This window comes from Pelmatolapia mariae, linkage group LG8 (genome assembly GCF_036321145.2).
Source record: "Pelmatolapia mariae isolate MD_Pm_ZW linkage group LG8, Pm_UMD_F_2, whole genome shotgun sequence".
Taxonomy (NCBI): Eukaryota; Metazoa; Chordata; class Actinopteri; order Cichliformes; family Cichlidae; genus Pelmatolapia; species Pelmatolapia mariae.
Genome location: NC_086234.1, coordinates 13,929,579 through 13,952,099, shown reverse-complemented (window position 1 = coordinate 13,952,099; position 22,521 = coordinate 13,929,579). Strand labels below are relative to the sequence as shown.

At 41.8% G+C, this 22,521-nt stretch overlaps 1 protein-coding gene across 6 annotated transcripts; it reads right to left on the bottom strand.

Annotated features, from left to right (window-relative positions):
- Positions 1 to 4,761: 4,761 nt before the first annotated feature.
- aclyb (ATP citrate lyase b) lies at positions 4,762 to 22,108 on the bottom strand. Of its 6 annotated transcripts, none has more exons than XM_063482993.1 (30): positions 21,963 to 22,108; positions 20,203 to 20,384; positions 19,534 to 19,656; positions 18,657 to 18,719; positions 17,075 to 17,265; positions 16,414 to 16,493; positions 16,138 to 16,268; positions 15,838 to 15,956; positions 15,512 to 15,648; positions 15,159 to 15,220; positions 14,161 to 14,278; positions 13,895 to 14,049; positions 13,328 to 13,421; positions 13,052 to 13,108; positions 12,412 to 12,441; positions 11,330 to 11,471; positions 10,425 to 10,593; positions 10,238 to 10,342; positions 9,853 to 10,049; positions 9,641 to 9,722; positions 9,447 to 9,557; positions 9,222 to 9,349; positions 9,039 to 9,132; positions 8,738 to 8,892; positions 8,455 to 8,605; positions 8,139 to 8,282; positions 7,865 to 7,978; positions 7,032 to 7,114; positions 6,100 to 6,176; positions 4,762 to 6,015 (listed from the first exon to the last, which is right to left on the bottom strand). In XM_063482993.1, the coding sequence occupies exons 2-30, from the start codon at positions 20,359 to 20,361 to the stop codon at positions 5,921 to 5,923; spliced, it is 3,366 nt and encodes a 1,121-aa protein (XP_063339063.1). In that variant the 5' UTR covers positions 20,362 to 20,384; positions 21,963 to 22,108; the 3' UTR covers positions 4,762 to 5,920. The 6 variants fall into 6 exon arrangements, with proteins under 6 accessions (XP_063339063.1, XP_063339064.1, XP_063339061.1 ...); XM_063482994.1 differs by having other exon boundaries at positions 12,412 to 12,438; XM_063482991.1 differs by having other exon boundaries at positions 12,412 to 12,451; positions 13,053 to 13,108.
- Between the last annotated feature and the right edge of the window lie 413 nt (positions 22,109 to 22,521).

Below are 22,521 nucleotides of genomic sequence, written 5' to 3'. Positions count from 1 at the left end.
TGTATATATATATATATATATATATATATATATATGTATATGTATATATATATATATATATATATATATATATGTATATGTATATATATATATATGTATATGTATATATATATATATGTATATATATATATATATATATATATATGTATATATGTATATATATATATATATATATGTATATATGTATATATATATATATATATGTATATATGTATATATATATATATATATATGTATATATATATATATATATGTATATATGTATATATATATATATATATGTATATATATGTATGGATATATATATATATACATACACATATATATATATGTATATATATGTATGGATATATATATATATACATACACATATATATATATATATAAGGGTCCTAAGGCTAGACCCCCTATGCTAAGCGAGCCTACCGCAGACATGAGCGAGACAGATAAATATGAAGGCATGCCGGCTTGGACGTCGCCCGGATCAACAAGGTCCGCGTCAGGTGTTGAGGAACCAGGGCACCCTGACGACAAGTGGGCTACTGGAACAAGAAGGCATCGGTGGGCAAGAGGAATGCTACTATGCAAGTAACCCTGGCGGAAGGGGTTACATGAATAGGATGAGGAACCTATGGATTCTTCGATACCCAACATCCACAATGACGGCGAAACAACTAGTAGCTCAGTGTTCCAACATTCGAAAGAAGGGACTGCTCTCACAGCTAGAGATTGACGAGGTACAACATAAATGCTACGGCAAGGAGGAGTCAGGACGCCAGGTCAGGGGGGAGATATCATCACCCCCACCCGAGATTGGGTACATAGCCCCAAGTGCAATAGGAGAAGGATCATTGAGTGCGAGAGGAACTGACCTGAAAGATAGGATCATGGCCAAGCTTGAAACCTGGATCCCCCGTAGCCGGTTACCAAGATTACGTGAAGTACCCTCAGAAGGTCTGCTAGATGATGTTAATGCAGCACTACGGATGATACCTACAACCACGATTACCGACACTAACAAGCTGATCTACAATACGGCAGCAGTGATCAGTGAGATGCTTGGCTACAAGTTGAACAGCCACAAGGGGCAGTACCCTCCATGGAGAAGGAGGCTAGAGAGCAAGATCAAAGTAGCACGAAGGGAGGTTAGCCAACTAACGGAGTTGCAGAAAGGCGCGACAAAGAAGGTGCATAAGAAATACAGCAAGCTGTCCATACCTGAGGCCTTGGAAACTGCCAAGCAAAGACTCACAGCCTTGGCCAGCCGCTTGAGGAGGTACACCAGAGAGATAGAAGGCAGGAGAATAAACCAGCTGTTCTCCACAGAACCAGCAAAGGTGTACTCTCGGTGGCAAGGGAACAATAAGAGAACAGCACCACCAAGGCTGGAGACGGAGCAATACTGGAAGAGCATATGGGAGAAGGATGCAACCCATAATGGCAATGCTCAGTGGCTAGTGGATCTGAGGGCAGACCATAGCGACCTCCCTGAACAGGGTCCAGTAACAATCACAGTGGCAGATATCCAAGAAAGGGTCTCCAGTATGAAGAGTTGGACAGCACCAGGGCCCGACATGGTTCACGCCTACTGGCTGAAGAAGCTGACTGCACTCCACGAGCGTCTGGCAGCACAAATGAACCAGCTGCTAGTTAACGAGAGACACCCGGAATGGCTAACCGAAGGTCGGACGGTCCTGATCCCCAATGACCCCAAGAAGGGACCGGTCCCATCCAACTACCGACCAATAACCTGCCTCAGTACTACATGGAAGCTCCTGTCAGGCATCATATCGGCTAAGATGAACAGGCACATGGGTCAATACATGAGCGGGGCACAGAAAGGGATTGGCAAGAATACCAGAGGCGCAAAACACCAGCTACTGGTAGACAGAACAGTCAGCCGAGACTGCAAGACCAGACTGACCAACCTGTGCACAGCCTGGATTGATTACAAGAAGGCCTATGACTCAATGCCCCACAGCTGGATACTGGAATGTCTAGAATTGTACAAGATCAACAGGACCCTAAGAGCCTTCATCAGGAACTCAATGGGGATGTGGCGTACAACACTAGAGGCCAACTCCAAGCCCATAGCACAAGTCACCATCAAGTGCGGGATCTACCAAGGAGATGCTCTGTCCCCACTGCTGTTCTGCATAGGCCTGAACCCCCTCAGTGAGATCATTAACAAGACTGGCTACGAATACCGACTACGAAACAGAGCAGTTGTCAGCCACCTCCTGTACATGGATGACATCAAGCTGTATGCCAAGAGTGAACGAGACATCGATTCACTGATCCACACTACCAGGCTATACAGCAATGACATTGGAATGTCGTTCGGACTGGAGAAGTGTAGTCTGATGGTAACAAAGAGAGGGAAGGTAGTCAGAACTGAGGGGATTGAACTACCAGAAGGCAACATTGCAGACATAGAGGACAGTTACAAGTACCTGGGGATCCCGCAGGCAAATGGGAACCATGAAGAGGCCGCTAGGAAAGCTGCAACCACCAAGTACCTGCAGAGGGTCAGGCAAGTCCTGAGGAGTCAGCTGAACGGTAAGAACAAGATCCGGGCCATCAACACCTACGCCCTGCCCGTGATCAGGTACCCTGCTGGGGTAATAGGCTGGCCAAAGGAGGAGATAGAAGCCACCTACATAAAGACAAGAAAGCTCCTGACCATGCATGGAGGGTTTCACCCCAAGTCCAGCACCCTGAGGCTGTACGCTAAGCGGAAGGAAGGAGGCCGGGGACTGGTGAGTGTCAGCACCACAGTCCAGGATGAGACAAGAAACATCCACGAATACATCACGAAGATGGCCCCAACTGACAGCGTGCTCAGTGAATACCTCAGGCAGCAGAAACCCAAGAAAGAGGAGGAAGGCGAGGAACCATCATGGAAGGACAGGCCCCTGCACGGTATGTACCACCGGCAGATAGAGGAGGTGGCTGATATCCAGAAATCCTACCAGTGGCTGGACTGAAAGACAGCACAGAGGCACTAATCATGGCAGCACAAGAACAAGCTCTGAGTACAAGATCCATAGAGGCTGGGGTCTATCACACCAGGCAAGACCCCAGGTGCAGGCTGTGAAAAAGATGCCCCAGAGACAATCCAGCACATAACAGCAGGGTGCAAGATGCTAGCAGGCAAGGCATACATGGAACGCCATAACCAAGTGGCCGGCATAGTGTACAGGAACATCTGTGCCGAGTATAACCTGGAAGTCCCGAGGTCAAAATGGGAGATGCCCCCAAGGGTGATGGAGAATGACCGAGCTAAGATCCTGTGGGACTTCCAGATACAGACGGACAAAATGGTGGTGGCTAACCAACCGGACATAGTGGTGGTAGACAAACAGAAGAAGACGGCCGTAGTGATCGATGTAGCGGTTCCGAATGACAGCAATATCAGGAAGAAGGAACACGAGAAGCTGGAGAAATACCAAGGGCTCAGAGAAGAGCTCGAGAGGAGGTGGAGGGTGAAGGTAACGGTGGTCCCCGTGGTAATCGGAGCACTAGGTGCGGTGACTCCCAAGCTAGGCGAGTGGCTCCAGCAGATCCCGGGAACAACATCGGAGATCTCTGTCCAGAAGAGCGCAGTCCTGGGAACAGCTAAGATACTGCGCAGGACCCTCAAGCTCCCAGGCCTCTGGTAGAGGACCCGAGCTTGAAGGATAAACCGCCCGCAGGGGCGAGATGGGTGTTGTTATATATATATATATATATATATTTTCCCCTCTTGCCTTGCGAAAGGTCTTTATCCTGGTGGGTGGATTGAGAGGCATCTCTGCACCTGGGGTCTCATCTGGTGTGATAGACCCCAGCCTCTATGGATCTTATGCTCAGAGCTTGTTCATGCACTGCCATGATTAGTGCCTCTGTGCTGTCTTTCAGTCCAGCTTTGTCCAGCCACTGGTAGGATTTCTTGATGTCAGCCACTTCCACTATCTGCCGGTGGTACATAAGGTGCAGGGGCCTGTCCTTCCATGATGGTTTCTCTTCCTGGACCTTTTCTTTCTTGGGTTTCTGCCGCCTGAGGTATTCACTAAGCACACGGTTGCTTGTGGCCATCTTCTTGATGTATTCATGGATGTTCATTGTCTCATCCTGGACAGTGGTTCTGACACTCAGTAGTCCCTGGCTTCCTTCTTTCCGCTTACTGTACAGTCTCAGGGTGCTGGATTTGGGGTGAAACCCTCCATGCATGGTCAGTACATTTCCTGTCTTGATGTCTGTGGCTTCCATTTCCTCCTTTGGCCAGCTTATCCAATCACCAGATAAGCTGGCCAAAGGAGCTGACTCCTCCTCTTTACAGGTATTTGGAGATTCATGATTTCCAGTTGCCTGTGGGATTCCCAGGTACTTGTAGCCATCCTCAATGTCTGTAATGCTGCCCTCTCGTTACCATTCGACTACACTTCTGCAGTCTGAATGACATCCCAATATATCCATCTTTCTCTATATATCTACATGTGAATACACATTTACATCCATTATTGATATACTGTGGTATGACCTGAAGAATGAAGTTTTAAAGTCCAGAATAGCAAACAATTCCTCATCAGCAGCTCAGGATACAGCCGATGGACAGTGATGCTGGTAAAGGCGGGTGTTTAGTTTTTTGCTATGTATTTAAATGTAATTACTGTCCATGTTAGAGATAAATATTCAGAATTAAGTATAATGATTTTCCATTCAAGAGGAAAGTAAACTTACAGACTCATGATGCAGATAAAAACTTCAAAGACGACAAAATAAGAGAAAAACAATAAGTTCTTTATTTTACTACTTTATGACAGCATATTACAAAACAAAAAAAAGCTTTTTTCACATTTAAATAAAAACAGATTAAGCACAGCAGACATTACAGTGGGCTGTTACAGAGTGTTGTGAGTTTATACTGGAAGTTGGAGAACATCTGGATTATGTGCTGTAAGTTTCCAAAGTAAAGCAAACGGCTTTCATGGTCCCTCACCAAAAGATGCTTTCCAGACTCACAGGGCTCATTCATGAAGCATTTGTTCGCTTCTTCTTGATGCATCTACAACTTCCTTTTTTCTATAGTTCTTAGAATACTAACAAACTGATGAACTCAACTATAACCCGGGCTGGTTTCATGAAAGGCAAATGGTGGAGAGACTCCTAACTCGTGTCTAATTCCTCTAATTTCCATAATGATGTATCCTTTTCATGACATTTGTACCATCTACCACTGCATCTTGCTTTTTTTTTTTTTTTTTTTAAATTAAATAAACAAAACAATAAATTCCCTAAAATAACTTTGGTTCAATTTTGTTATGAGATTGACTTTTTGTTTGTTAGGAGTGAATCATGGTGAAGGAGTTTAAAAAGGGATCTAGTGTTTAAACTAAGATGCAGTACTCGGAAAGCCAGAAAGCACATTTAAGCACCCTTTTCTTGTGGTCTAAACCAGGCAGATTAAGTATTTAAAAAAAATGCTTAGCAGCCATTAACAGAGGTTACTATGCAGACTATGCATTGCAGGATTAAGGACTGTAATTTTGCTTGAATCTTGCTCCTGTACCCACTAAGCATAACCATCTCTCAATTTTGACTGTGTACCAAGTGATTTTGTGCTCCTGCAGCTAGGATTTGCATTGGTGTGGCTCTTTGTTAAAAACTAAACAAGTTACATCTCAGACCTTTTAAATTAGTTCTCAAAAACTAAGCCTAGAAATATACTTCCCCTTTTTCCTCCATAAAAACTAGATTGAAAACTTCTACCCAGGTCCCTCAGATAAACAGTACTTCCCACTTTCCAAAGTAACCCCGCCCAGTTCCACCCCCCTCGGCAGCTGCTATCATAACTAGAGAGGAGATACAAGTTACATGAGATGTGTAATACCGCCTGACATCATCATCTGGAAGTGATTTCCATTCTGTGACAAGGGAATTACATGGACATGTGTTCAGGGAGCACGTAGGAGATGTCATCCCACGGGTGGCGGTACAGACCCTGTTTCAGCCTCTTCTGATCCAGGTAATGACCTAACAAAACAAACTCAGGTTAGAGACTCTGTTTTAAAAGGTTGTCACAGTGAATATCATGTCTCCATTTTAAAGGGAACTCACCAATGAAGCCCATGCTACGGCCGAGGACAAAGATCCCATTTAGTGCACCGATCTCCACAAACTCGTCAGCCTCGTCTCTGGAGACAGTTCAACATTCATGTGAGAAACAATACTGGACAGTGTCCCCTCGACACACAGCAACAGTGCAGACATTGCATCTCAGCCATCTGAATTCTCCACAAGCCATCGAACAACATGCACTTTTGGTTAAGTCTAAATAATGTAGCTGTAAGCATATCAAAGTGTTTATTATGGTTTCTGTTAACAACTACAGGCTTCCTGGTAACACCCAGTGATAATATTGACACCGATAATATTTCGTAGTATTCTTCACTTTTTACTCATTACATTTAGTTTACACTACCTTAGAGTGCCAATCTAAAAGAGCAAGAATACTAACAACAGGTGGCCCCTGTAGTGGTGTCTCTATTTATTCATCTATTTGTCTGATTTTCCTACTGTTCTATTTCTCCCACTGCATATTCATTTTGACAAATTTAATAAGTGTAATACTTGAATCATCCCTGGCCATGTGTTTACATGCTCAGATAACACTTTTGCATAATTCCATCTAAGGAAGGGAAAGATGGCCGGAGGGAGGGAAGGAAAGGAGGAGGAGAAGGAGATAAGAAAAGGGAGGTGAAAAAAAGGGAAATGAAGGGGAAGAGGAAGAAAGAAGGGAAGGGAAATTAAAAGTGCATATCCATGCACATTTTGTCTGCCCCTTTTATTATTGGCTTCCGTTTCTTTATACAGTATTTCTCTTTTTTGTTATGCTGTAATTAAAACAAAAAACAAACAAACAAAACAAAACAGCAATGGGAAATATTTATTTATATTTAAGAGATATTGGTGATAAGATCCATCCAATCAAAGCACACGCACCAAAGCTTACTGAAGTAACACCTCACGATGCCGTCTCATATTCTTACCGTGTGAAGCCTCCACAAGTTCTAAGCATGTCCACGAAGGCAACACCAATAAAGCCATCTACATTTAGGATCAGGTTGGGTTTCTGGGGAAAAAAATAAATCAAAATCAAAATGCTTGAATGTTATTTTAACATGAAATTGAGGAAAGGACTTACAGTCGAAAGCTGCAGAGAGCACGCAGCCTATTCTAGATCTTATCAATCTTTTTATTGGATCTAATAGTGGCTCAGAGGTTATCGCTGTTGCCTCACAAAGAATGTTCAGGACCTTCTGCTATGGCGTTTGTATATCACAGGTTTTCTCTGGTAGCTGCAGCTTCACCCACTATCAAAAAAATGTTATTTCTCTCCATCTTGGCAGAGTCTAAAAGCTCAACAGTTGAATTTCCTGGTTAAATTGAATTAAAAAAAATGTAACAAGTTTTCATTGGGTGTGGGTTCTGACACACGTCCCTGAATAACAGCACAAATTAGAACAAAATGTGTTAAATGAGATTAAAAAGCCTGATTAATGTTTAATATTATTTATAGGACTATAAAATCCAGGTCTTTGTTCCGGTTACATTCCACTGTCAATCATAGAATCTGCAGGTGTGGTCACCTGTAAAAACTGAGAATAATTGCTTGCCTGCTGTAAAAATAAATAAAAATCTTCTGTTCAAAGTGTTTAACCAAATTATTTGACAGCAAAGCCCAATCTCTGAATCCTGAATGTCAATGCAGTCATCAGGTTGTTTAGATGTAGCAGCTTTCTGTTGCCATTTCATTTCATCATTTCACTGTTTTGCTTGTACACACAAGTTTCCATCGTCTACTTCACTCTGTGTAAAATACCTTAGAGGTGGTGATCTTTTCTACATCGAGGGCGTAGTCAAGCAGCTGGGTGGAAGGGAAATTCTGCTTCACAAAGTCCTTCAGAATCTGCACTCGCATGTCTGGGTTGTTGATCTGAAACCGAATCAAACTCCATTTAAAACAATGGCTGCGTGTCCATCTTAATCAAACTCAGAAGAAGCAGTTAATGAATACGAGTCAAAACACTGATAAATAAGAGGCATCATTTACAGATTAGAGCACTGTTTACTGTATAAAGTCGAGTGTTGCTTACCGATTTGACCCTGTGGCCAATACCCATAATCAGCTTGCCATCCTTCTTCATCTTGTTGACAAACTCCATGGGGATCATGCCGCTGTCAAATGCCTTGCTGAACTGCTTTGCAGCCGCATCCAGAGCACCTCCGAAACGGTCCCCCTGAATTTTAGGAATAAATTGCGTTTCAATTCCGAAACATTATGGCCAGTTTGTCAGAAATCATGCTGTTAGCTGAGCAGCTCATAAAATACAAGATAGGTTTGGGGGAAAAAACAAAAAAAAACAAAAGATGACATGATCAATGACTGATCAATATGTGAGCAGTACTGACGATGGTGAGCAGGCCGGATGTGAGGCTTGAGATAAGGTCTTTGCCCGCACGAGCACAGACAATTGTGTTGTGAGCGCCGGAGACTGCAGGCCCATGATCAGCAGTCACCATCAGGCACATTTCAATGAACTGGCAGGCGTAGCGTGGTAACCTAAACAGAAAAAAAACCAAAAACAAAACAACAACAACAAAAAAAAAAAAAAAAAAAAAAAAAAAAAAAAAAAAAGTGTGAAATTGATCCAACATTCTTAAAAACTAACAGTGTTCTCAACATCATACTGACCTGCGCTGGAACCAGAGCAATCCTAGCACTCCTCCTATACCAATCTCTTCTCTGAAGACCTCAGTGATGGACATGCCAGCATAGATCAGCTCCTGGCCTCGCTCATCACAGATGCTTGTCATGAATGAGGCTGGCTTACGAATCAGGCCCAACTCCTGGAAAAAGCCCCAAAATTACACAAATAACCATTATATCCAGTATTTCTTTGCTTCTACTGTTCGCTTATAATAAAAATGTATTGCTATACATGATTTACATTATTAGCTGTAAGTTTACAAAAGGACTATTATAAAGTTCTCACTCGGGCCCAGGAATAATCCATAGGTACTGTTGGGGGAGGAACCTCCTGGGCAGGAACGATGGTACCATTGGCCACCAATTCATCATACACAGTCCTGTTTCACCACAAACACAATAACAGTGAGGAACCCACAAGCCTGGCAGTTCCAAACTTTGGGAAATTAGCATGAAAAGTATTTCTCACTTGATGACGTCACCCAGCTCATCAAAGCTCTTCGGTACATAAGCTCCAGCATCCCTCAGAGCCTGGTTCTTGGCCACAGCTGTCTCGGAAGCCTGGTTGGCACAAGCTCCTGCATGGCCAAACTGAACCTGAAGATGGCAGTAAAACATATTACTGGAAAAATTGAACTTCCAGGTAAGAACAGCAATAAAATCCAAAGCCAGCATTTCCACAGAGCCAACTGACCTCTGAGGCAAACATGGTGGCGCAGGTTCCAATGCACCAGCAGACCACAGGTTTTGTTATCCTGCCTTCCTTGATGCCCTGGCAGATCTTGTACTCCTCTGTTCCACCAATCTGTGTCAAAGTAAAGGACATATTTAAAACCGGATTCTACAAGTAGCACAGACCAAATAATTTAGATATTAAATGCTTCCCACCTCTCCCAGTACAACAATCATCTTAATTCCTGGAGTGTCCTGATAACGTAGGACGTGGTCCATGAAGGTCGAGCCTGGATATCTGGACAGAGAGAAACGTAAGCACTCATTTCTGGAACTAGAATCTTTTTTTTGTCAAGCATTTATTTATGTATTGTTTTTTAAATGAAAAAATTCTCTCAAGTAAATGATCTGCAACTAAGTTTTTGTACCTGTCTCCTCCGATGGCCACCCCTTCATAGACGCCGTCTGTAGTGCGTGAGATAATGTTGTTCAGCTCGTTGGACATGCCCCCAGAGCGCGACACATACGCCACACTTCCGGGACGGTAAAGTTTAGAAGCCAGGATGTTGTCCAACATGCCGCCTGTGTTGCCAATCTTAAAACACCCCGGCTTGATGCCACCAACCTAATTGACAAGAATAATCAGCATTTAATTCCACCATGTTTACCTGAAACATTTAATAGCCCTTTTAGCTAGGCTATTAAATACCACACTACACTGTAGTCATCATCACAGTCTATAAATTTATAGCCGTGTTAATAATGAGTGTAAATGTTTTCAACAAAGATGTTCAGGGGGATGAAGCTCTGTACCGTGGCAGGGCCAATGATGGTGACTCCTTTCTCGTCAGCCATCTTTATCATCTTCCTAGTCAGAGCTTCAGGGATGCCCTCGGCTATGATGGCGATGGTGTGAATCTGAAAACACAATTAAATAAAATGGGTTCACTCTGAAAAAGTTAAGAGGAAGCTCAACACACTGTACAGTCAATCTTCATACCTGTGGGTACTGCATGGCTTCCACTGTGCTGTCAAAGGCAGAGCGTAGCGAAGCAAAGCTGATCAGGACGTCTACCTCGGGGTGCTTCTTCATGGCATCGGCCATGTTCTTATAGACCGGCAGCAGGATCTCTTTGTGGCCCCAGTAAAACTTCTGCTTGTGATCTCCACTGAGCAACAAAAAGAAACATATCAGCAAAGTATGAAGAACTTTTTTCGAAACACAGCAGTAACTCCATTCAGTACAACTAATGAATACTTTGCAACTGCAAAATTAATTCCTGTCAGTTCCTTAAACCCTGTCAAAGGTTTATCATTTGTGTTTGGGCCTCCTATTGAAAACAGAAGTTTAACTCAAATTCAGCTCAAATGATAAGTCTGGTTTTTGGTTGCTGCATCACTGTGAATCACTTACTATATGGACACCCCTAAAGGTGAGGAAAGGCAATGCCCATACAGCACAGATCAGACAATGGCAACGGACAACACTGACGAACTCAGACAGATCAGAAGGAAGAGCTGGGCTGAAAGTGGGTTGCAAAGTGGCTTACAGATACAGAGGAACATTGGGCAGACTTAAGCAGCTTAAGATGTTCTACAGGAATTTGCCACTTGGAAACGTGGAAGGTTATAAGCCTTTATTGTATATGTACACGACTTACAATCTGCCTAAACTGATAATATGCTTTTAGAAAAAGGCTCAGTATTTTACAAATATGACAAAGATAAAAACAGAAACAACTAAACACCAGCAAGAGTAGATTTAGAGATTTCGAGCAGAGAGAGAGAAAAAAAAAATCATTTGATTTGTGAAGTTAACTCTATTTAGGACAATTTCTTCAGTATTCTACAGTCACACTCTTCTAATTTAATCCAGAGGGAAACATGGGAAATAGCGCAACCTACGTGAAGGGGTAGACCATGGCTGCCACAGAGGGTGCTTCCCGGGAGCATACGTAGTCAAAGTCCAGCATGCCTTGCACGGCGCGTGTCTGCATGCCCCAAACAATGGTCTTGGTGTTTTTTCTGAAGAGAGTGGTTGCTTTAGCTGACAGGAGAAAAAAAAAAAAAAAATACACAGAGACAAGTCAGAAGTGGAAACTGAACTAAAACCTATTCACAGATGAAGAGGGAATTCTGGCTCAGGGAAACAGCAGGAATGGGGATGGTAAGAATTAGAATAAAGACAGGATTCACTGAGGACAGATGGACCAGGAAGAGAAAAATACCACCCCACACAGGATCTGCACAATTTATTTTGTCCGCTCTTTCCAAGCCACAGTGTTAAAAACATTAATTTGCAATGTAACATCATTAAAAACTAAGACATTTGTATGAAAAGAATATGAGAATATGGACACCATGTGCAGCTGCCATTTTTTACCCTGGATAAGAAAACCAGCAACTTCACTTCCTCCATTGCTGGCAGTATATGGCCATCATTTTTAAAGTGAGGTATTTGGCAAAAGACTACAGAGTGCTATCTGTGGTATGTTGCCACATGGAAATATAAGACAAACTGTCTGACAGATCCTTCACTGCCGATAAAGATAAAATTTTTTGTAATGATTACATTACAAAGAAAGGTTCAGAGCATCTGAAAAATTTGAAAAACAAATTCTTTACAGCAGAGATCACGTTAGTGCATGTGCTTTAAAACTCGTACTGTTTAGTAAAAATACATTCTCACAAACTTATTCCAGTCCTTCCAAGCCCCTCTTTCTCTCTGCCTTCTGTCATTACATCTGAGATGTGCAGAATATTTTAAATACAGAACTGATTCTTGCGCCTGCGTCTTGAACTGAAGAATTTCTACTAATAGTTATAGCTCAAGATTTTTGCTATACGTTTTTTAAAATAATGATTACAAGGCAGTGTCAAACGAGTAAGCCATAAGAGTGTAAAGAAGAAGATAAACATTAGAGGGGAAAGCAGAGGGACAAAGGACGGAGAGGGCAGGAAAACAGGTTTTTCACACCCTTCCATACCTCCGCTGCAGCCTGAAGAGGCTTGAGCTTCTGTCACACCCACAGGACGGAAACACAAAATACAACAAAAAACAGGTACAAACACAAGAAGAGAACAAAAATTGAGTCTGACTTTGCTGCAAGTTATTCACTCAACACACTTCACTGCATTTTTGCAACCATGTGTCGTCATTGAAAACACTGCATTAGAAGCACAGCAGAGGAAGAGACCATGCAGTGCTCAGCTGCTATGGAGCATGCCTTTACTGTACTGCTGTAAAAGGCAATATGAACAGTTTAGTTAAGTAATCAAAACTTCATGTTTGCATGGCTGCTTTTGACTTTAACACTACTAATCCTAAAGAACACAAAATCCAGTGTGAAGAGAAGAGGCCTTAGAAAAAAACAATAATATGCTTAAACTTAATTTATATAGTTTATTACAAACCATACTTATTCATTATAAAAAGTTAAAAAAGCATATTAAAAAAAAGTACGCAGCATTCATAAGAATATGATGCCCTGATGTGATGTGAACATATGTACTTCATATACACCAAGATTAGAAAGGTGAGCAGTAAACAAGGGGGAAAAAGTTCAAACCAGTGATGAATGTGTAGGAAGCCCAGAGCAGTGAGGCCATGGCACACCTATCACTTACCTTTCCAATCGCCTGTGACCACATTCTTCAGAGGCCACAGTATAGAATGGAGCGAGTCTTAGAGAAACAAGCATGAAAAGGGCGGATGTAAGTTTGTGTGAAATAAGAAAAGGAGGAAAAGAGAAGGAAGATACATTGCAGAATATTGGTGATGGTATTTCAGCAGGAAAGGAGAAGCCAGGATGAGAGGAAAAATAAAAAAAAGCAGAGGTGCATGAGTAAATATGGGATCTTGCTGATAAGAAGCAGCTCAGCATGAATGACTGTGTTCGTTACCTGTTGGAAGCCCTGCTTTAGACTTCTTGGCCGGGCAGGTATCAGTGGGCGACTTGGGCTCGGAGAATGAAGCCGTCCTTGTTGTAGCTGGAGTCTGGCAAAGAAAAGGGAAATATTTACGTGACAGGCTGACAGAGGTTACCAAAGAGCATGCACAGCATAGTTAGAAACAGTGACTTCACCCCCAACGACGTCATTAGTTCATACAGCTAACAAAGACACACGCACACTATGAAACTATAGAGGCGCTAAATGAGCTTAAACTGTGTTTAAACACGTCACACTCAATTGTATAAAAAGTAAATAAATCCGATTTAGGTTACACCCTTTTGCTAGTCATGACCCTGCATTATGGAGACACCTACAGTATAAATACATGTCATTTTGAGCAATAACCCTTTTCTTCTCCTTTCTCAAACACTGAAATGTACTTGTGTGAACCACTTACTGTTTAGCTTTCTCTTTAACTTATAACAAAACATCATCTAATATCTAATTTGTTTAAGAGAGTGGGCACTGACTGACACACCATCCAATATTGACCCAAGAATTAGTGAATAATTATACCACTGCACTGTTGCTAGCATTGAGGAGAAAGTTGGCTGTATGGGCGTCCATCGGGGGCTGGTTAGGGATTGGTCGGTGGCCCAGTGCCATCCCAACAATGGCAGTCATATGGGTTTCAGTTCCAAACACATGAATGGGGATCCCTGTGGTCTTCCCTGCATAGAAGAAAACACTACTTAGTCTAGATCCAAGGACTCGACTTGGATGTATACTTTAAGTCATTTATTTCACGAGTTAGGCCCGCGTATTAGTCCAGTCTTACTCACCTACTTCCCCCATCACCCTGAGTCCCTCTTGGTAGTTTGGACCACCACGTCGAACAAAAATGGTGACCTCGTGTTCCTTCAGAGGGCCTTGGTAATCTTTAATGGCCCTGACAATGCCCTGAGGAAGGACAAGCAGATCAGCTTTGTTATGCACAAAAAGTACAAGTATATCAACCAGTAAGAGTGAAGTTTTATTGAGACCATTTAATAATTCAAAGCCTTAGTATGGCTCTCTACTCTGACCTGCCTTCAGATTTTGAAGTAATCTGAGAAAACATGTTAAGGCAGGTTAGGCTAACACTGCCTTAACATAGTCAAAGGAGTTTGCAAGGAAAGCGTCTGGACTTCTTTAAGTTGCTTGAAGACGTTTCACCTCTCATCCGAGAAGCTTCTTCAGTTCTAAGGTCAAATGGCCGAGAGTCCCAGATTTAAACCAAGTGGGAGTATCCCCCCAAAGAGGGCACACCCGAAACCCTTGCTGATTAGGTCCCACACCCACTTTCACACCTTGGCTCATGTGATTAGAGGATCACCAGAGGGTCCTTTGTCCCTCTTTGGGGGGGATACTCCCACTTGGTTTAAATCTGGGACTCTCGGCCATTTGACCTTAGAACTGAAGAAGCTTCTCGGATGAGAGGTGAAACGTCTTCAAGCAACTTAAAGAAGTCCAGACGCTTTCCTTGCAAACTCCTTTGACTACGATGACCTGGATGACTGAGAACCTTCACAGACACTGCCTTAACATGTTTTCTGGACATAAATTAGGAACCAATCTAGTTGGTGTATTGCATGTATGAGCAGCTATGGGTATAAATGTTTTGATATTAAACATAACACGCATCTCTGCTAATTCAGGATTTGCTGAAAATACAGTGACATCATGCTTTCAAAGTTTAAGAAATTAAATATTGTGTATAAGCTGTTTTTTCTCTTTAAACATTACAGTGATTCTTTATTACTGTGCAGAAGATTTTCAGGTAAATCTCAGTGCGTTTCACCTTGAATGTGGCTGCTACGTTGGTGAAGTTTGCAATGCTTCCTCCAATGATCAGCACTTTCCCTGTTGGATAAGGAAACGTGTTACGAAATGCTCGTGACTGAAATTCAACACCCGAGTAACATACATGAAGTCTATTGCTGGCAACTCCCCACATAGTGAACAGTGTGTCACACTGAAGCAGCACAATTAGCTCACACAGCAGAGGAAGGATCCACCAAGTATTTCTACACTTCAAGGACACAGCAAACAAACGCAGACTTTATCTGACAGTTGTAGCCTCCTCCTCCCACCAGCTTTTCACCCCGTTCAGGAAAATAAGCTCTAATGTAATCAAGTCCAGGCTTCACCCACCTAGAGGATGTTTTTCACGTGTCATGAGAGACAAGATGGTTTTTGCGTAGTCGTAGGTCTGCTGTTCACTGGGTGCGCCTGAGTACTCGCCATAATTAGCCAGCTCGTCCACCCCACCCAGATCGCAGATGGTGTCGCTGAAGAAGAGAAATGATGCGATTCTATCAGCTGTAATTAACCTTAAAAAAATATTAAGCTGGCAACAGAAAAGTCAAGCTGGGGTTTCGTAGAAAGCAAAACTTCAGTCTAACAAGCTTTGAAATTTCAACCCATAAAGGCAAAAAAGTGGTATAGAGTTCAAATTTATGCTGTATGTGATGGACTACCTGTAGACAACAGAAGCACCTCCTCCAGCCACCATGGTCCAGATCCTGCCTCGGGGGTTCAGCAGGGTCAGCTTCAGACTTGCACCACTCTTTGCATCCAGATCAGCTATGTAGGCCTCCTGCGAGTAACAAGACAGAGTGGTAAATAAGTGCACAAGGATGAAGAAATGGACTGACTCATCATTGTACGTGTCAGTAGATCTAAGTTAAAGTCACATTTTAAATCAAATCAGTGAAAATTAAAGGATCCAGAGAACTATAAACAAACAGCTTGTACAATTACAGCTCTTCAAATTTCACCTCAGGGTACGCCTCTCTGCCAAAGGGTGGAGGAAACTCAAGGTCCCCCCATTTAGCCTTGCAGATATAATCCGCTGTGGCATCAATCTTGGCTGCCATGTCAAGGACATATACTCCATCTTGAGTGACGACTGTGAAAAGGCAGAAATTTTGAGTTCATTTGTACGTTTTCCACCAATGAATTACTAACATAGCATGGTAGCAATCTAGATTTTTTTTATTTTATCAGCATTTTTGTTTCTGCAATACATAATGAGCAAAACAAAAGAGCTTTACCGAGAGGGTTGATTTCAAGGTAGGTAAAGTAGAGGTCCTCATACAAGTTGAAGAGGCCGACTATAAAACTGGCCAAAACACTGAGGAGGGAAACAAAATTAGACTTCATCAGCACATAAGAGAACTTTTGTGTCTCACTAGGCAATAACAAAATGGTAGAGTATTGCTAAACAGCCACGCTGAATACTGAAAGCGTATCTTTTATGTTTCTTTCTAGTTTGTATTGTTTAAAAGAGATAAGAGTATTTACTTAGCACACTGCTAAGTTTACATAAAAGAAGCTAAACATTAGTCAAGGTCAAAACAGCAAAGGATAAAAGATTTTGTGAATACAGAGACCCTCTTTGGTTAAGAAAGAAAATAAAAAGCAACAAGACGGTGCGAAACTAAATATACTGCGATTTTACACAGTTATTCCTATATTATTTTCTATATTTCATTCAATATCTGACTAATCACATCTCTGCTCAAATGTCTCTCTACTGTGTTTTAACAGAGTGCCTGATCACTAACTACTACTACTGTGAACTACTAAGCGATCCAATTAGGTTCAAAGCACAAAATGACTCAGATTCAAATGTCACCATTTGTTTTATATTTAAATAATGAAATGTAGATATCTTTAAATAATAAAGACAATTTTAGAAAAAGGTTTCCATACTCTTTCTTGTTGTCGGGAACTTGTGTGAGCAGCTGCTCTTTGACTAGGTCCTCCGTGAGCTTGCCATCCACTGGAACCATCAGCTTCTGGGCCTTGGCGTCCACATCACCCACCTCCACTCCTCCCTCGTGGTGGAAAAGCACGTGGTCGCCCTCACGTGTGGCATAGATGCATACATAAAACTCTTCCTCCTGAGTGAGTAAACAGGGAGTTCAGCCACATGCAAGGACACGCAAATACGTCTTTACTGATTTTGTTTGGAAATGCTGCGCAATATTTACATAAGGCCAACAAGCGGTTTCAACATTCAGTTCTCTGCGAGAAATTATTAAGAAAATCAACAAACTAATCAAATGCACACTGACCTACAGACAGAACGCACATAACCTGGAGCTTGTTCTCACTTATAAGGTCCTAGATCGACTGGGTCAACCAGGAAGTACTGATCCTGGTTAAGTCATTCTACTCCGTTTCATTTTTCTAAGAGGATTTGATGAGAATGGCCGACTTTGAGGAACTAATTCTTGTAGTTTGGTTTATTATTTATTACCAACAACAACAACTTGACTTTCCACTGCACTAAAGTTTTATCAGACTTGGGGTTTTATCAATTATTACTATATATTTAAAGAAGCCCAGCACACCAAGGAAAATCAAAAAAAATACTCTCTAAAGTAGGTATGGAGGGTTTTCCTACAGACCAATTTTTTTTTTAAAAGGCCACAAGGTAATTTAATTATTCATCTGGGGGGAGGATAATCCGAGTCAGACATGACCCCAGCTGATGACCTGCCAACGTCGTCAGCAGCAGCTCATCAGCTGATTTGTATAAGAATTTGATTCCCCTTTTCCTCTTTCAGTCCGACAGGATGCAGCAGTGTGCTTCATTTAAAGTAAAGGAAGCTCATCTTCACAAATTCTTCTCACATCAGAGGCCCTGTGATGCAATACTTTCATTCTGTTCAGAATTCTTTGAGGGCAGCTGCAGGAAATATCACATTGGCTCTTAATACAAGGTGCAAAGTACACGTGTGAATTATACCCTATGATAGAAGTTTAAGGCTACCGCTACAAAAGTGTAAAGGGACACTAAAAGTTACCATTACGCAATACTTTAAACTAAAAATAACCGTATAAATCAACATGCTGATCACAACAAGCTCCTCTTGTAAAAATGAAGCAATCACGGATGGACTGATAGGCTGTGTATGAGTGTCTGTGTTTAGTAAATTACTTTTGAGCTTAACTATATATTGTTGTGACAACCTGGTTTGAACAGGGAAATTCAGAATGATACTAAATCTTAATTAAAATAAAACATTTATGTAAATACAGGATCTGTCCTGCTGACAAGACATGACAAGAATGGATTAGCTGTGAAGTTGAGACCATAGAAACCGTAGACCATTGAGCAAATTCAAGTTACAACAGGAGAAATAACCACTGATGACACAAATTGAACTGTTCGACAAAACTTCTCCAAGCTCTGAGGAGCTTAGAGAGTGTTAGAAGTGCATTGTGAATTTTGAATCAAAATCTTTAAAAATCTCAAGATGAAAGACAAGATACTGGCATACATTACCTGCGTGTGTGGGACAAATGGCTCAATGAGGAAGTTCTTCAGCACACCCTTTGCCTTTCCCACCTATTCAAGAAAAACACCTGGTCACAAACCACTACACACCACACAGAGGAAAACTACATGTATTATATATTAAAGTGAAAGTGAAACTTTAAGAATAACATAAAAATGTAAATTGACCTGTCATTTACTAGGTCTTGTCATTGTTACAAACTACCTTTAAAGTTCTTGTTCATCCATTTCACATTCAAATAGCTTATTAAGAGTAGAGTACACAGAAGGGCAAATAATATCAAATAAAAACAGGCAGCAGTAGGGCAACTGAGGCAAAATCCTCCACGTGCTTCTCATATCAAAATGAGGATCCTTTGTGGTGTTTAAGAGACCAAATATAGTATTAATACTACAGTTTCTGGGGGGATTACTTTTTTAAAAGTTGATTTATTTATAGACTTGCCAGCTCTTGCTGTTCAAGACAGATAAATAACCAGTTAATCTAGGTTCAGAGTAACTTTACTGTATGAGGACAATGCAGCAAGTTTATTTAGACACACAGAGCAGAAAAAAAAAGATGCTTGATCATCTCACAAAAATGTTGAACTAACTTTTGCTCAACGACAGCCCTGTATTTGTCAAGCAAATACATCCTCACACATGGTTCTGGTTGATGACGTTTTAAACATGAACAGCACGTCAGTCATGTTCTACTTGGCAACAGTCACTGCATTCGAATGAAATTCCTCCTCAGAAAATGATGCAATGCGTTTCTCGTATTTCTAACTACTGCAGCATGTGGAGTTTCTGAATATGCTTTATTGCCACAAAGACAGTCATGGCTGTGTTTTATGCTCACTAAGAGAGAGTACAGTTAACTCACAGTTGTCTCCTTCATTAGGTGGTCTTTGAGCCACTCCCGGACGCCCTGCAAGTCCATGTTGATGCCCACTAGGCCGAGCTTCCCGCGCCGCTTTATCAGTTGATCTGGCTTCACCACCAGCCTCTTTTGGGATGAGCAAATAGAAGAAACAGGACACACGTGGTCTTTTTTTGGTATGATAGCCTGGTATGACTATGGTAGAAACAATAAAGATGGGTGGGGTTTCCCAGCCCTGCTGTGAGAGAGCCAATCAACTGCCGAAACAGGAAACACATGAGCCAGACATGTTGTTGCACTGACACATGGGCACAACAAAGGTTCAGAGACATTTCAGATCTGTCCAGTCTGTCACCACAGATACTATAAAAGATTGATGTGACATAACCCACTGGTTGGGGTGGAAGTCCTGTTTTGAAACACTGAGGACTAGGGTTAGGACTTTAAATCTTTTGTAATCTGTGATAGCAAAATGTCTAAAACCTGCATTGTTTTTAATGTGTCCCTGGTGACCATTAAAGGCAGTGCAAAATGGCTTCACCTGAAAGCTGTGTGCATCTTTTATACAGTCTATGCAAATCACTCTGATTGTTATAGTACAGCACATGTAGGTAAATTAACTTTTGAAGGTTGTAATCAGGCTTCACGAGCTGGACAAACAAACAGTCTTACCTCTGTCAGCAGCCATGAATGGTCCTGTGTGAGGCGGGCCCAGTCGGTCTCAGCTGTTACACTAGCATAACGGAAACGGTTCTGCACGGCCGCGGAGGTGCAGATGTTCTTATACAACAGCTCTTTCCCTGTCTGCTCTGAGATGGCCTTCGCAGACATGGCAGCGCTGGATAGAGCAGGACCTTTGGGGAAGGACGAAAACTGATAAGTTTGGACTCTATTCCCAGTTAAGTTAAAAATTAAAACAATGCACAGGTGCATTTTGATGGATACCAAAAGTCCATTGTTTAGGTAAAACTCGCAAAGGGACATTTAACCAAATATTGGTAGGGGTGTATGTCAATAAAGTCAATAAAGATGTATACTGTGCAACAATTCCACTGTGGAAAAAGAGCAGTTCAAATAAACCGTTAAAAGCCCATGACACCATGACCTTCATGCCCATGATGAGTGTCAAATTCTGTATGTACACATCTAAAAAGACTTATTTGCAGATTAAGTGCAGCTAAACACAAAAGCAGAGAACCAAGTTATTAGAAAACCAAAAATATATATAAACCAAATACTAAACAGTCAAACTCCTTTCTCAATCTTACAGTAAACACGTGACGGATTATCACAACAGCCTGCACTGATGGCCTTGTCATTCCTGTTTTAAACATCCCAAGAAGTTGTTGGGCGTACTCAAACAACTTTGCCTCACCACAAATATACACAATCATGAATATTTAGGCGACTGGTTTTTTTTTTTGGTTCATAGCCTAAAGTTCAGTATAATAAGATGCAGCACACTATGGTGTATAAAAAAAGAAATGCATTAAAAAGCCTAAAAATTGTACATTTACCAAGTCACCCACCAACCAAGTAAAGTTGTAATGAGCAGTAATGAGCCTTGATTACGTGGATCTTATCGCCTCTACCTCCGCGTCACTGATAACATTTTATGGTGGTTTATATTTGAGCTTCTGGTAACCTAAGGAGGGGCAGCGCTTAGAGAAATCAAGAAATCTAACAGCTTCATCACAGCAGGCTATCCTCCCACTTTTAGAGACAGATGTCCAGAATTTAGCCAGATTAATCCACGGGTCTGTTGTATTATATGAAGCTACCTTGCCGTGCAATTAGTTGAGCTGTCCAGGCTTGTGGGATGAAGAAGCTGGACCTGATGGCAGCTGTTAGAGTGGCAACCAAGGGGGGTTGGGTGCTGCTTCAGACACAGCTGCTGTCAGACGAACTCAGGGGTTAGCATCACTTATCCTATGAATGAAGCTCCTGTAGCAGCCACCACACCCACTCCTGAACCAGCCAGCCAGGCAAGTCTGACAACAACTTTAGCTATCTCACTCTGGGTAAATAAAGAAAGAACTTCCGGGAGAGAAGAAATAAATACAGCACGAAAACCTTCACGATAAGGAATAAAACAGGAGGATGCTCCCTCTCTGCGGATGATGCAAGGATAAGCTAGCTTGCTTTTATAACTGAAAAAGTAAAGTACATCACTTCAGATATGCTGTTTTCAAGCAAAAAAAATTGGGCAAAACAATTTCAATAAAGACCATACTTGTTCTTGCTCTGCCGAGCTAGCACTTGGCTGCAGTTTTGGCAGACAGCCCTCACATCATCTCACATCCGCTACCCTGAAGACTAACACTACAGCTAACTGCTGTAGCCTCGCATTGGTGCGGACACTTGCCAGTTAAAGGCTACGGAGAAAAGCTGGCTAACGCTGGAGTAGAAAGTAGCTGAGCGAAAGCTGTTACCTTGTCAGTGACAATCACACCTTCTTGAAGGATCGTGTCCAGGCCAAAAAATGACACAGCTAAACAACCAGCTCTTATTATACCGGAGTCAACTGCTGCCAGTCCCTGCCACCTCACTCCGCTCCTGTCGAACCATAATCTGGCGACCGATTACACGTCTCTACGAGTGCCTGATTGGCTTAAAACAGGTCACGTGGTGACGTCAGTCACGACCACGGCATTGTTAAAAAAAAAAAAAAATTAAAAAAAATTGGCCAACCTAGAAAATTTTATTGACGCCCCCTCCCCCGCTTCTTTTTAAACACAACTCTTATTTTAGGTCCTGCACTACAAATAGTTATAGTAAAAAAATCTGAATTTGCCAATATTTATAAATATTGATTTTAAAAATTACTTTCTTTGGACTTTCCAGGGAAGTCTGAAATCAATAACAAAGGTGAAAAGCACGTTGGTTAAAATTTACAAAGAAAAACCCAAAAGGGGGTTTTATTCGAGTCATTCTATAGCTGGTTATTTGATTTAAAATGTGCGGAGCTTTCAACAAGCTTGAATGTCTCCA

Excerpts from the sequence above, each read along its gene's own strand:
- aclyb (XM_063482991.1), bottom strand. The coding sequence starts at position 20,361 with ATGTCTGCGAAGGCCATCTCAGAGCAGACAGGGAAAGAGCTGTTGTAT. Across the intron at positions 14,050-14,160 it reads CAGGGTGATGGGGGAAGTAG|GGAAGACCACAGGGATCCCC; the intron begins GTGAGTAAGACT and ends TCTTCTATGCAG. Across the intron at positions 8,283-8,454 it reads CATCCGGCCTGCTCACCATC|GGGGACCGTTTCGGAGGTGC; the intron begins GTCAGTACTGCT and ends CCTAAAATTCAG.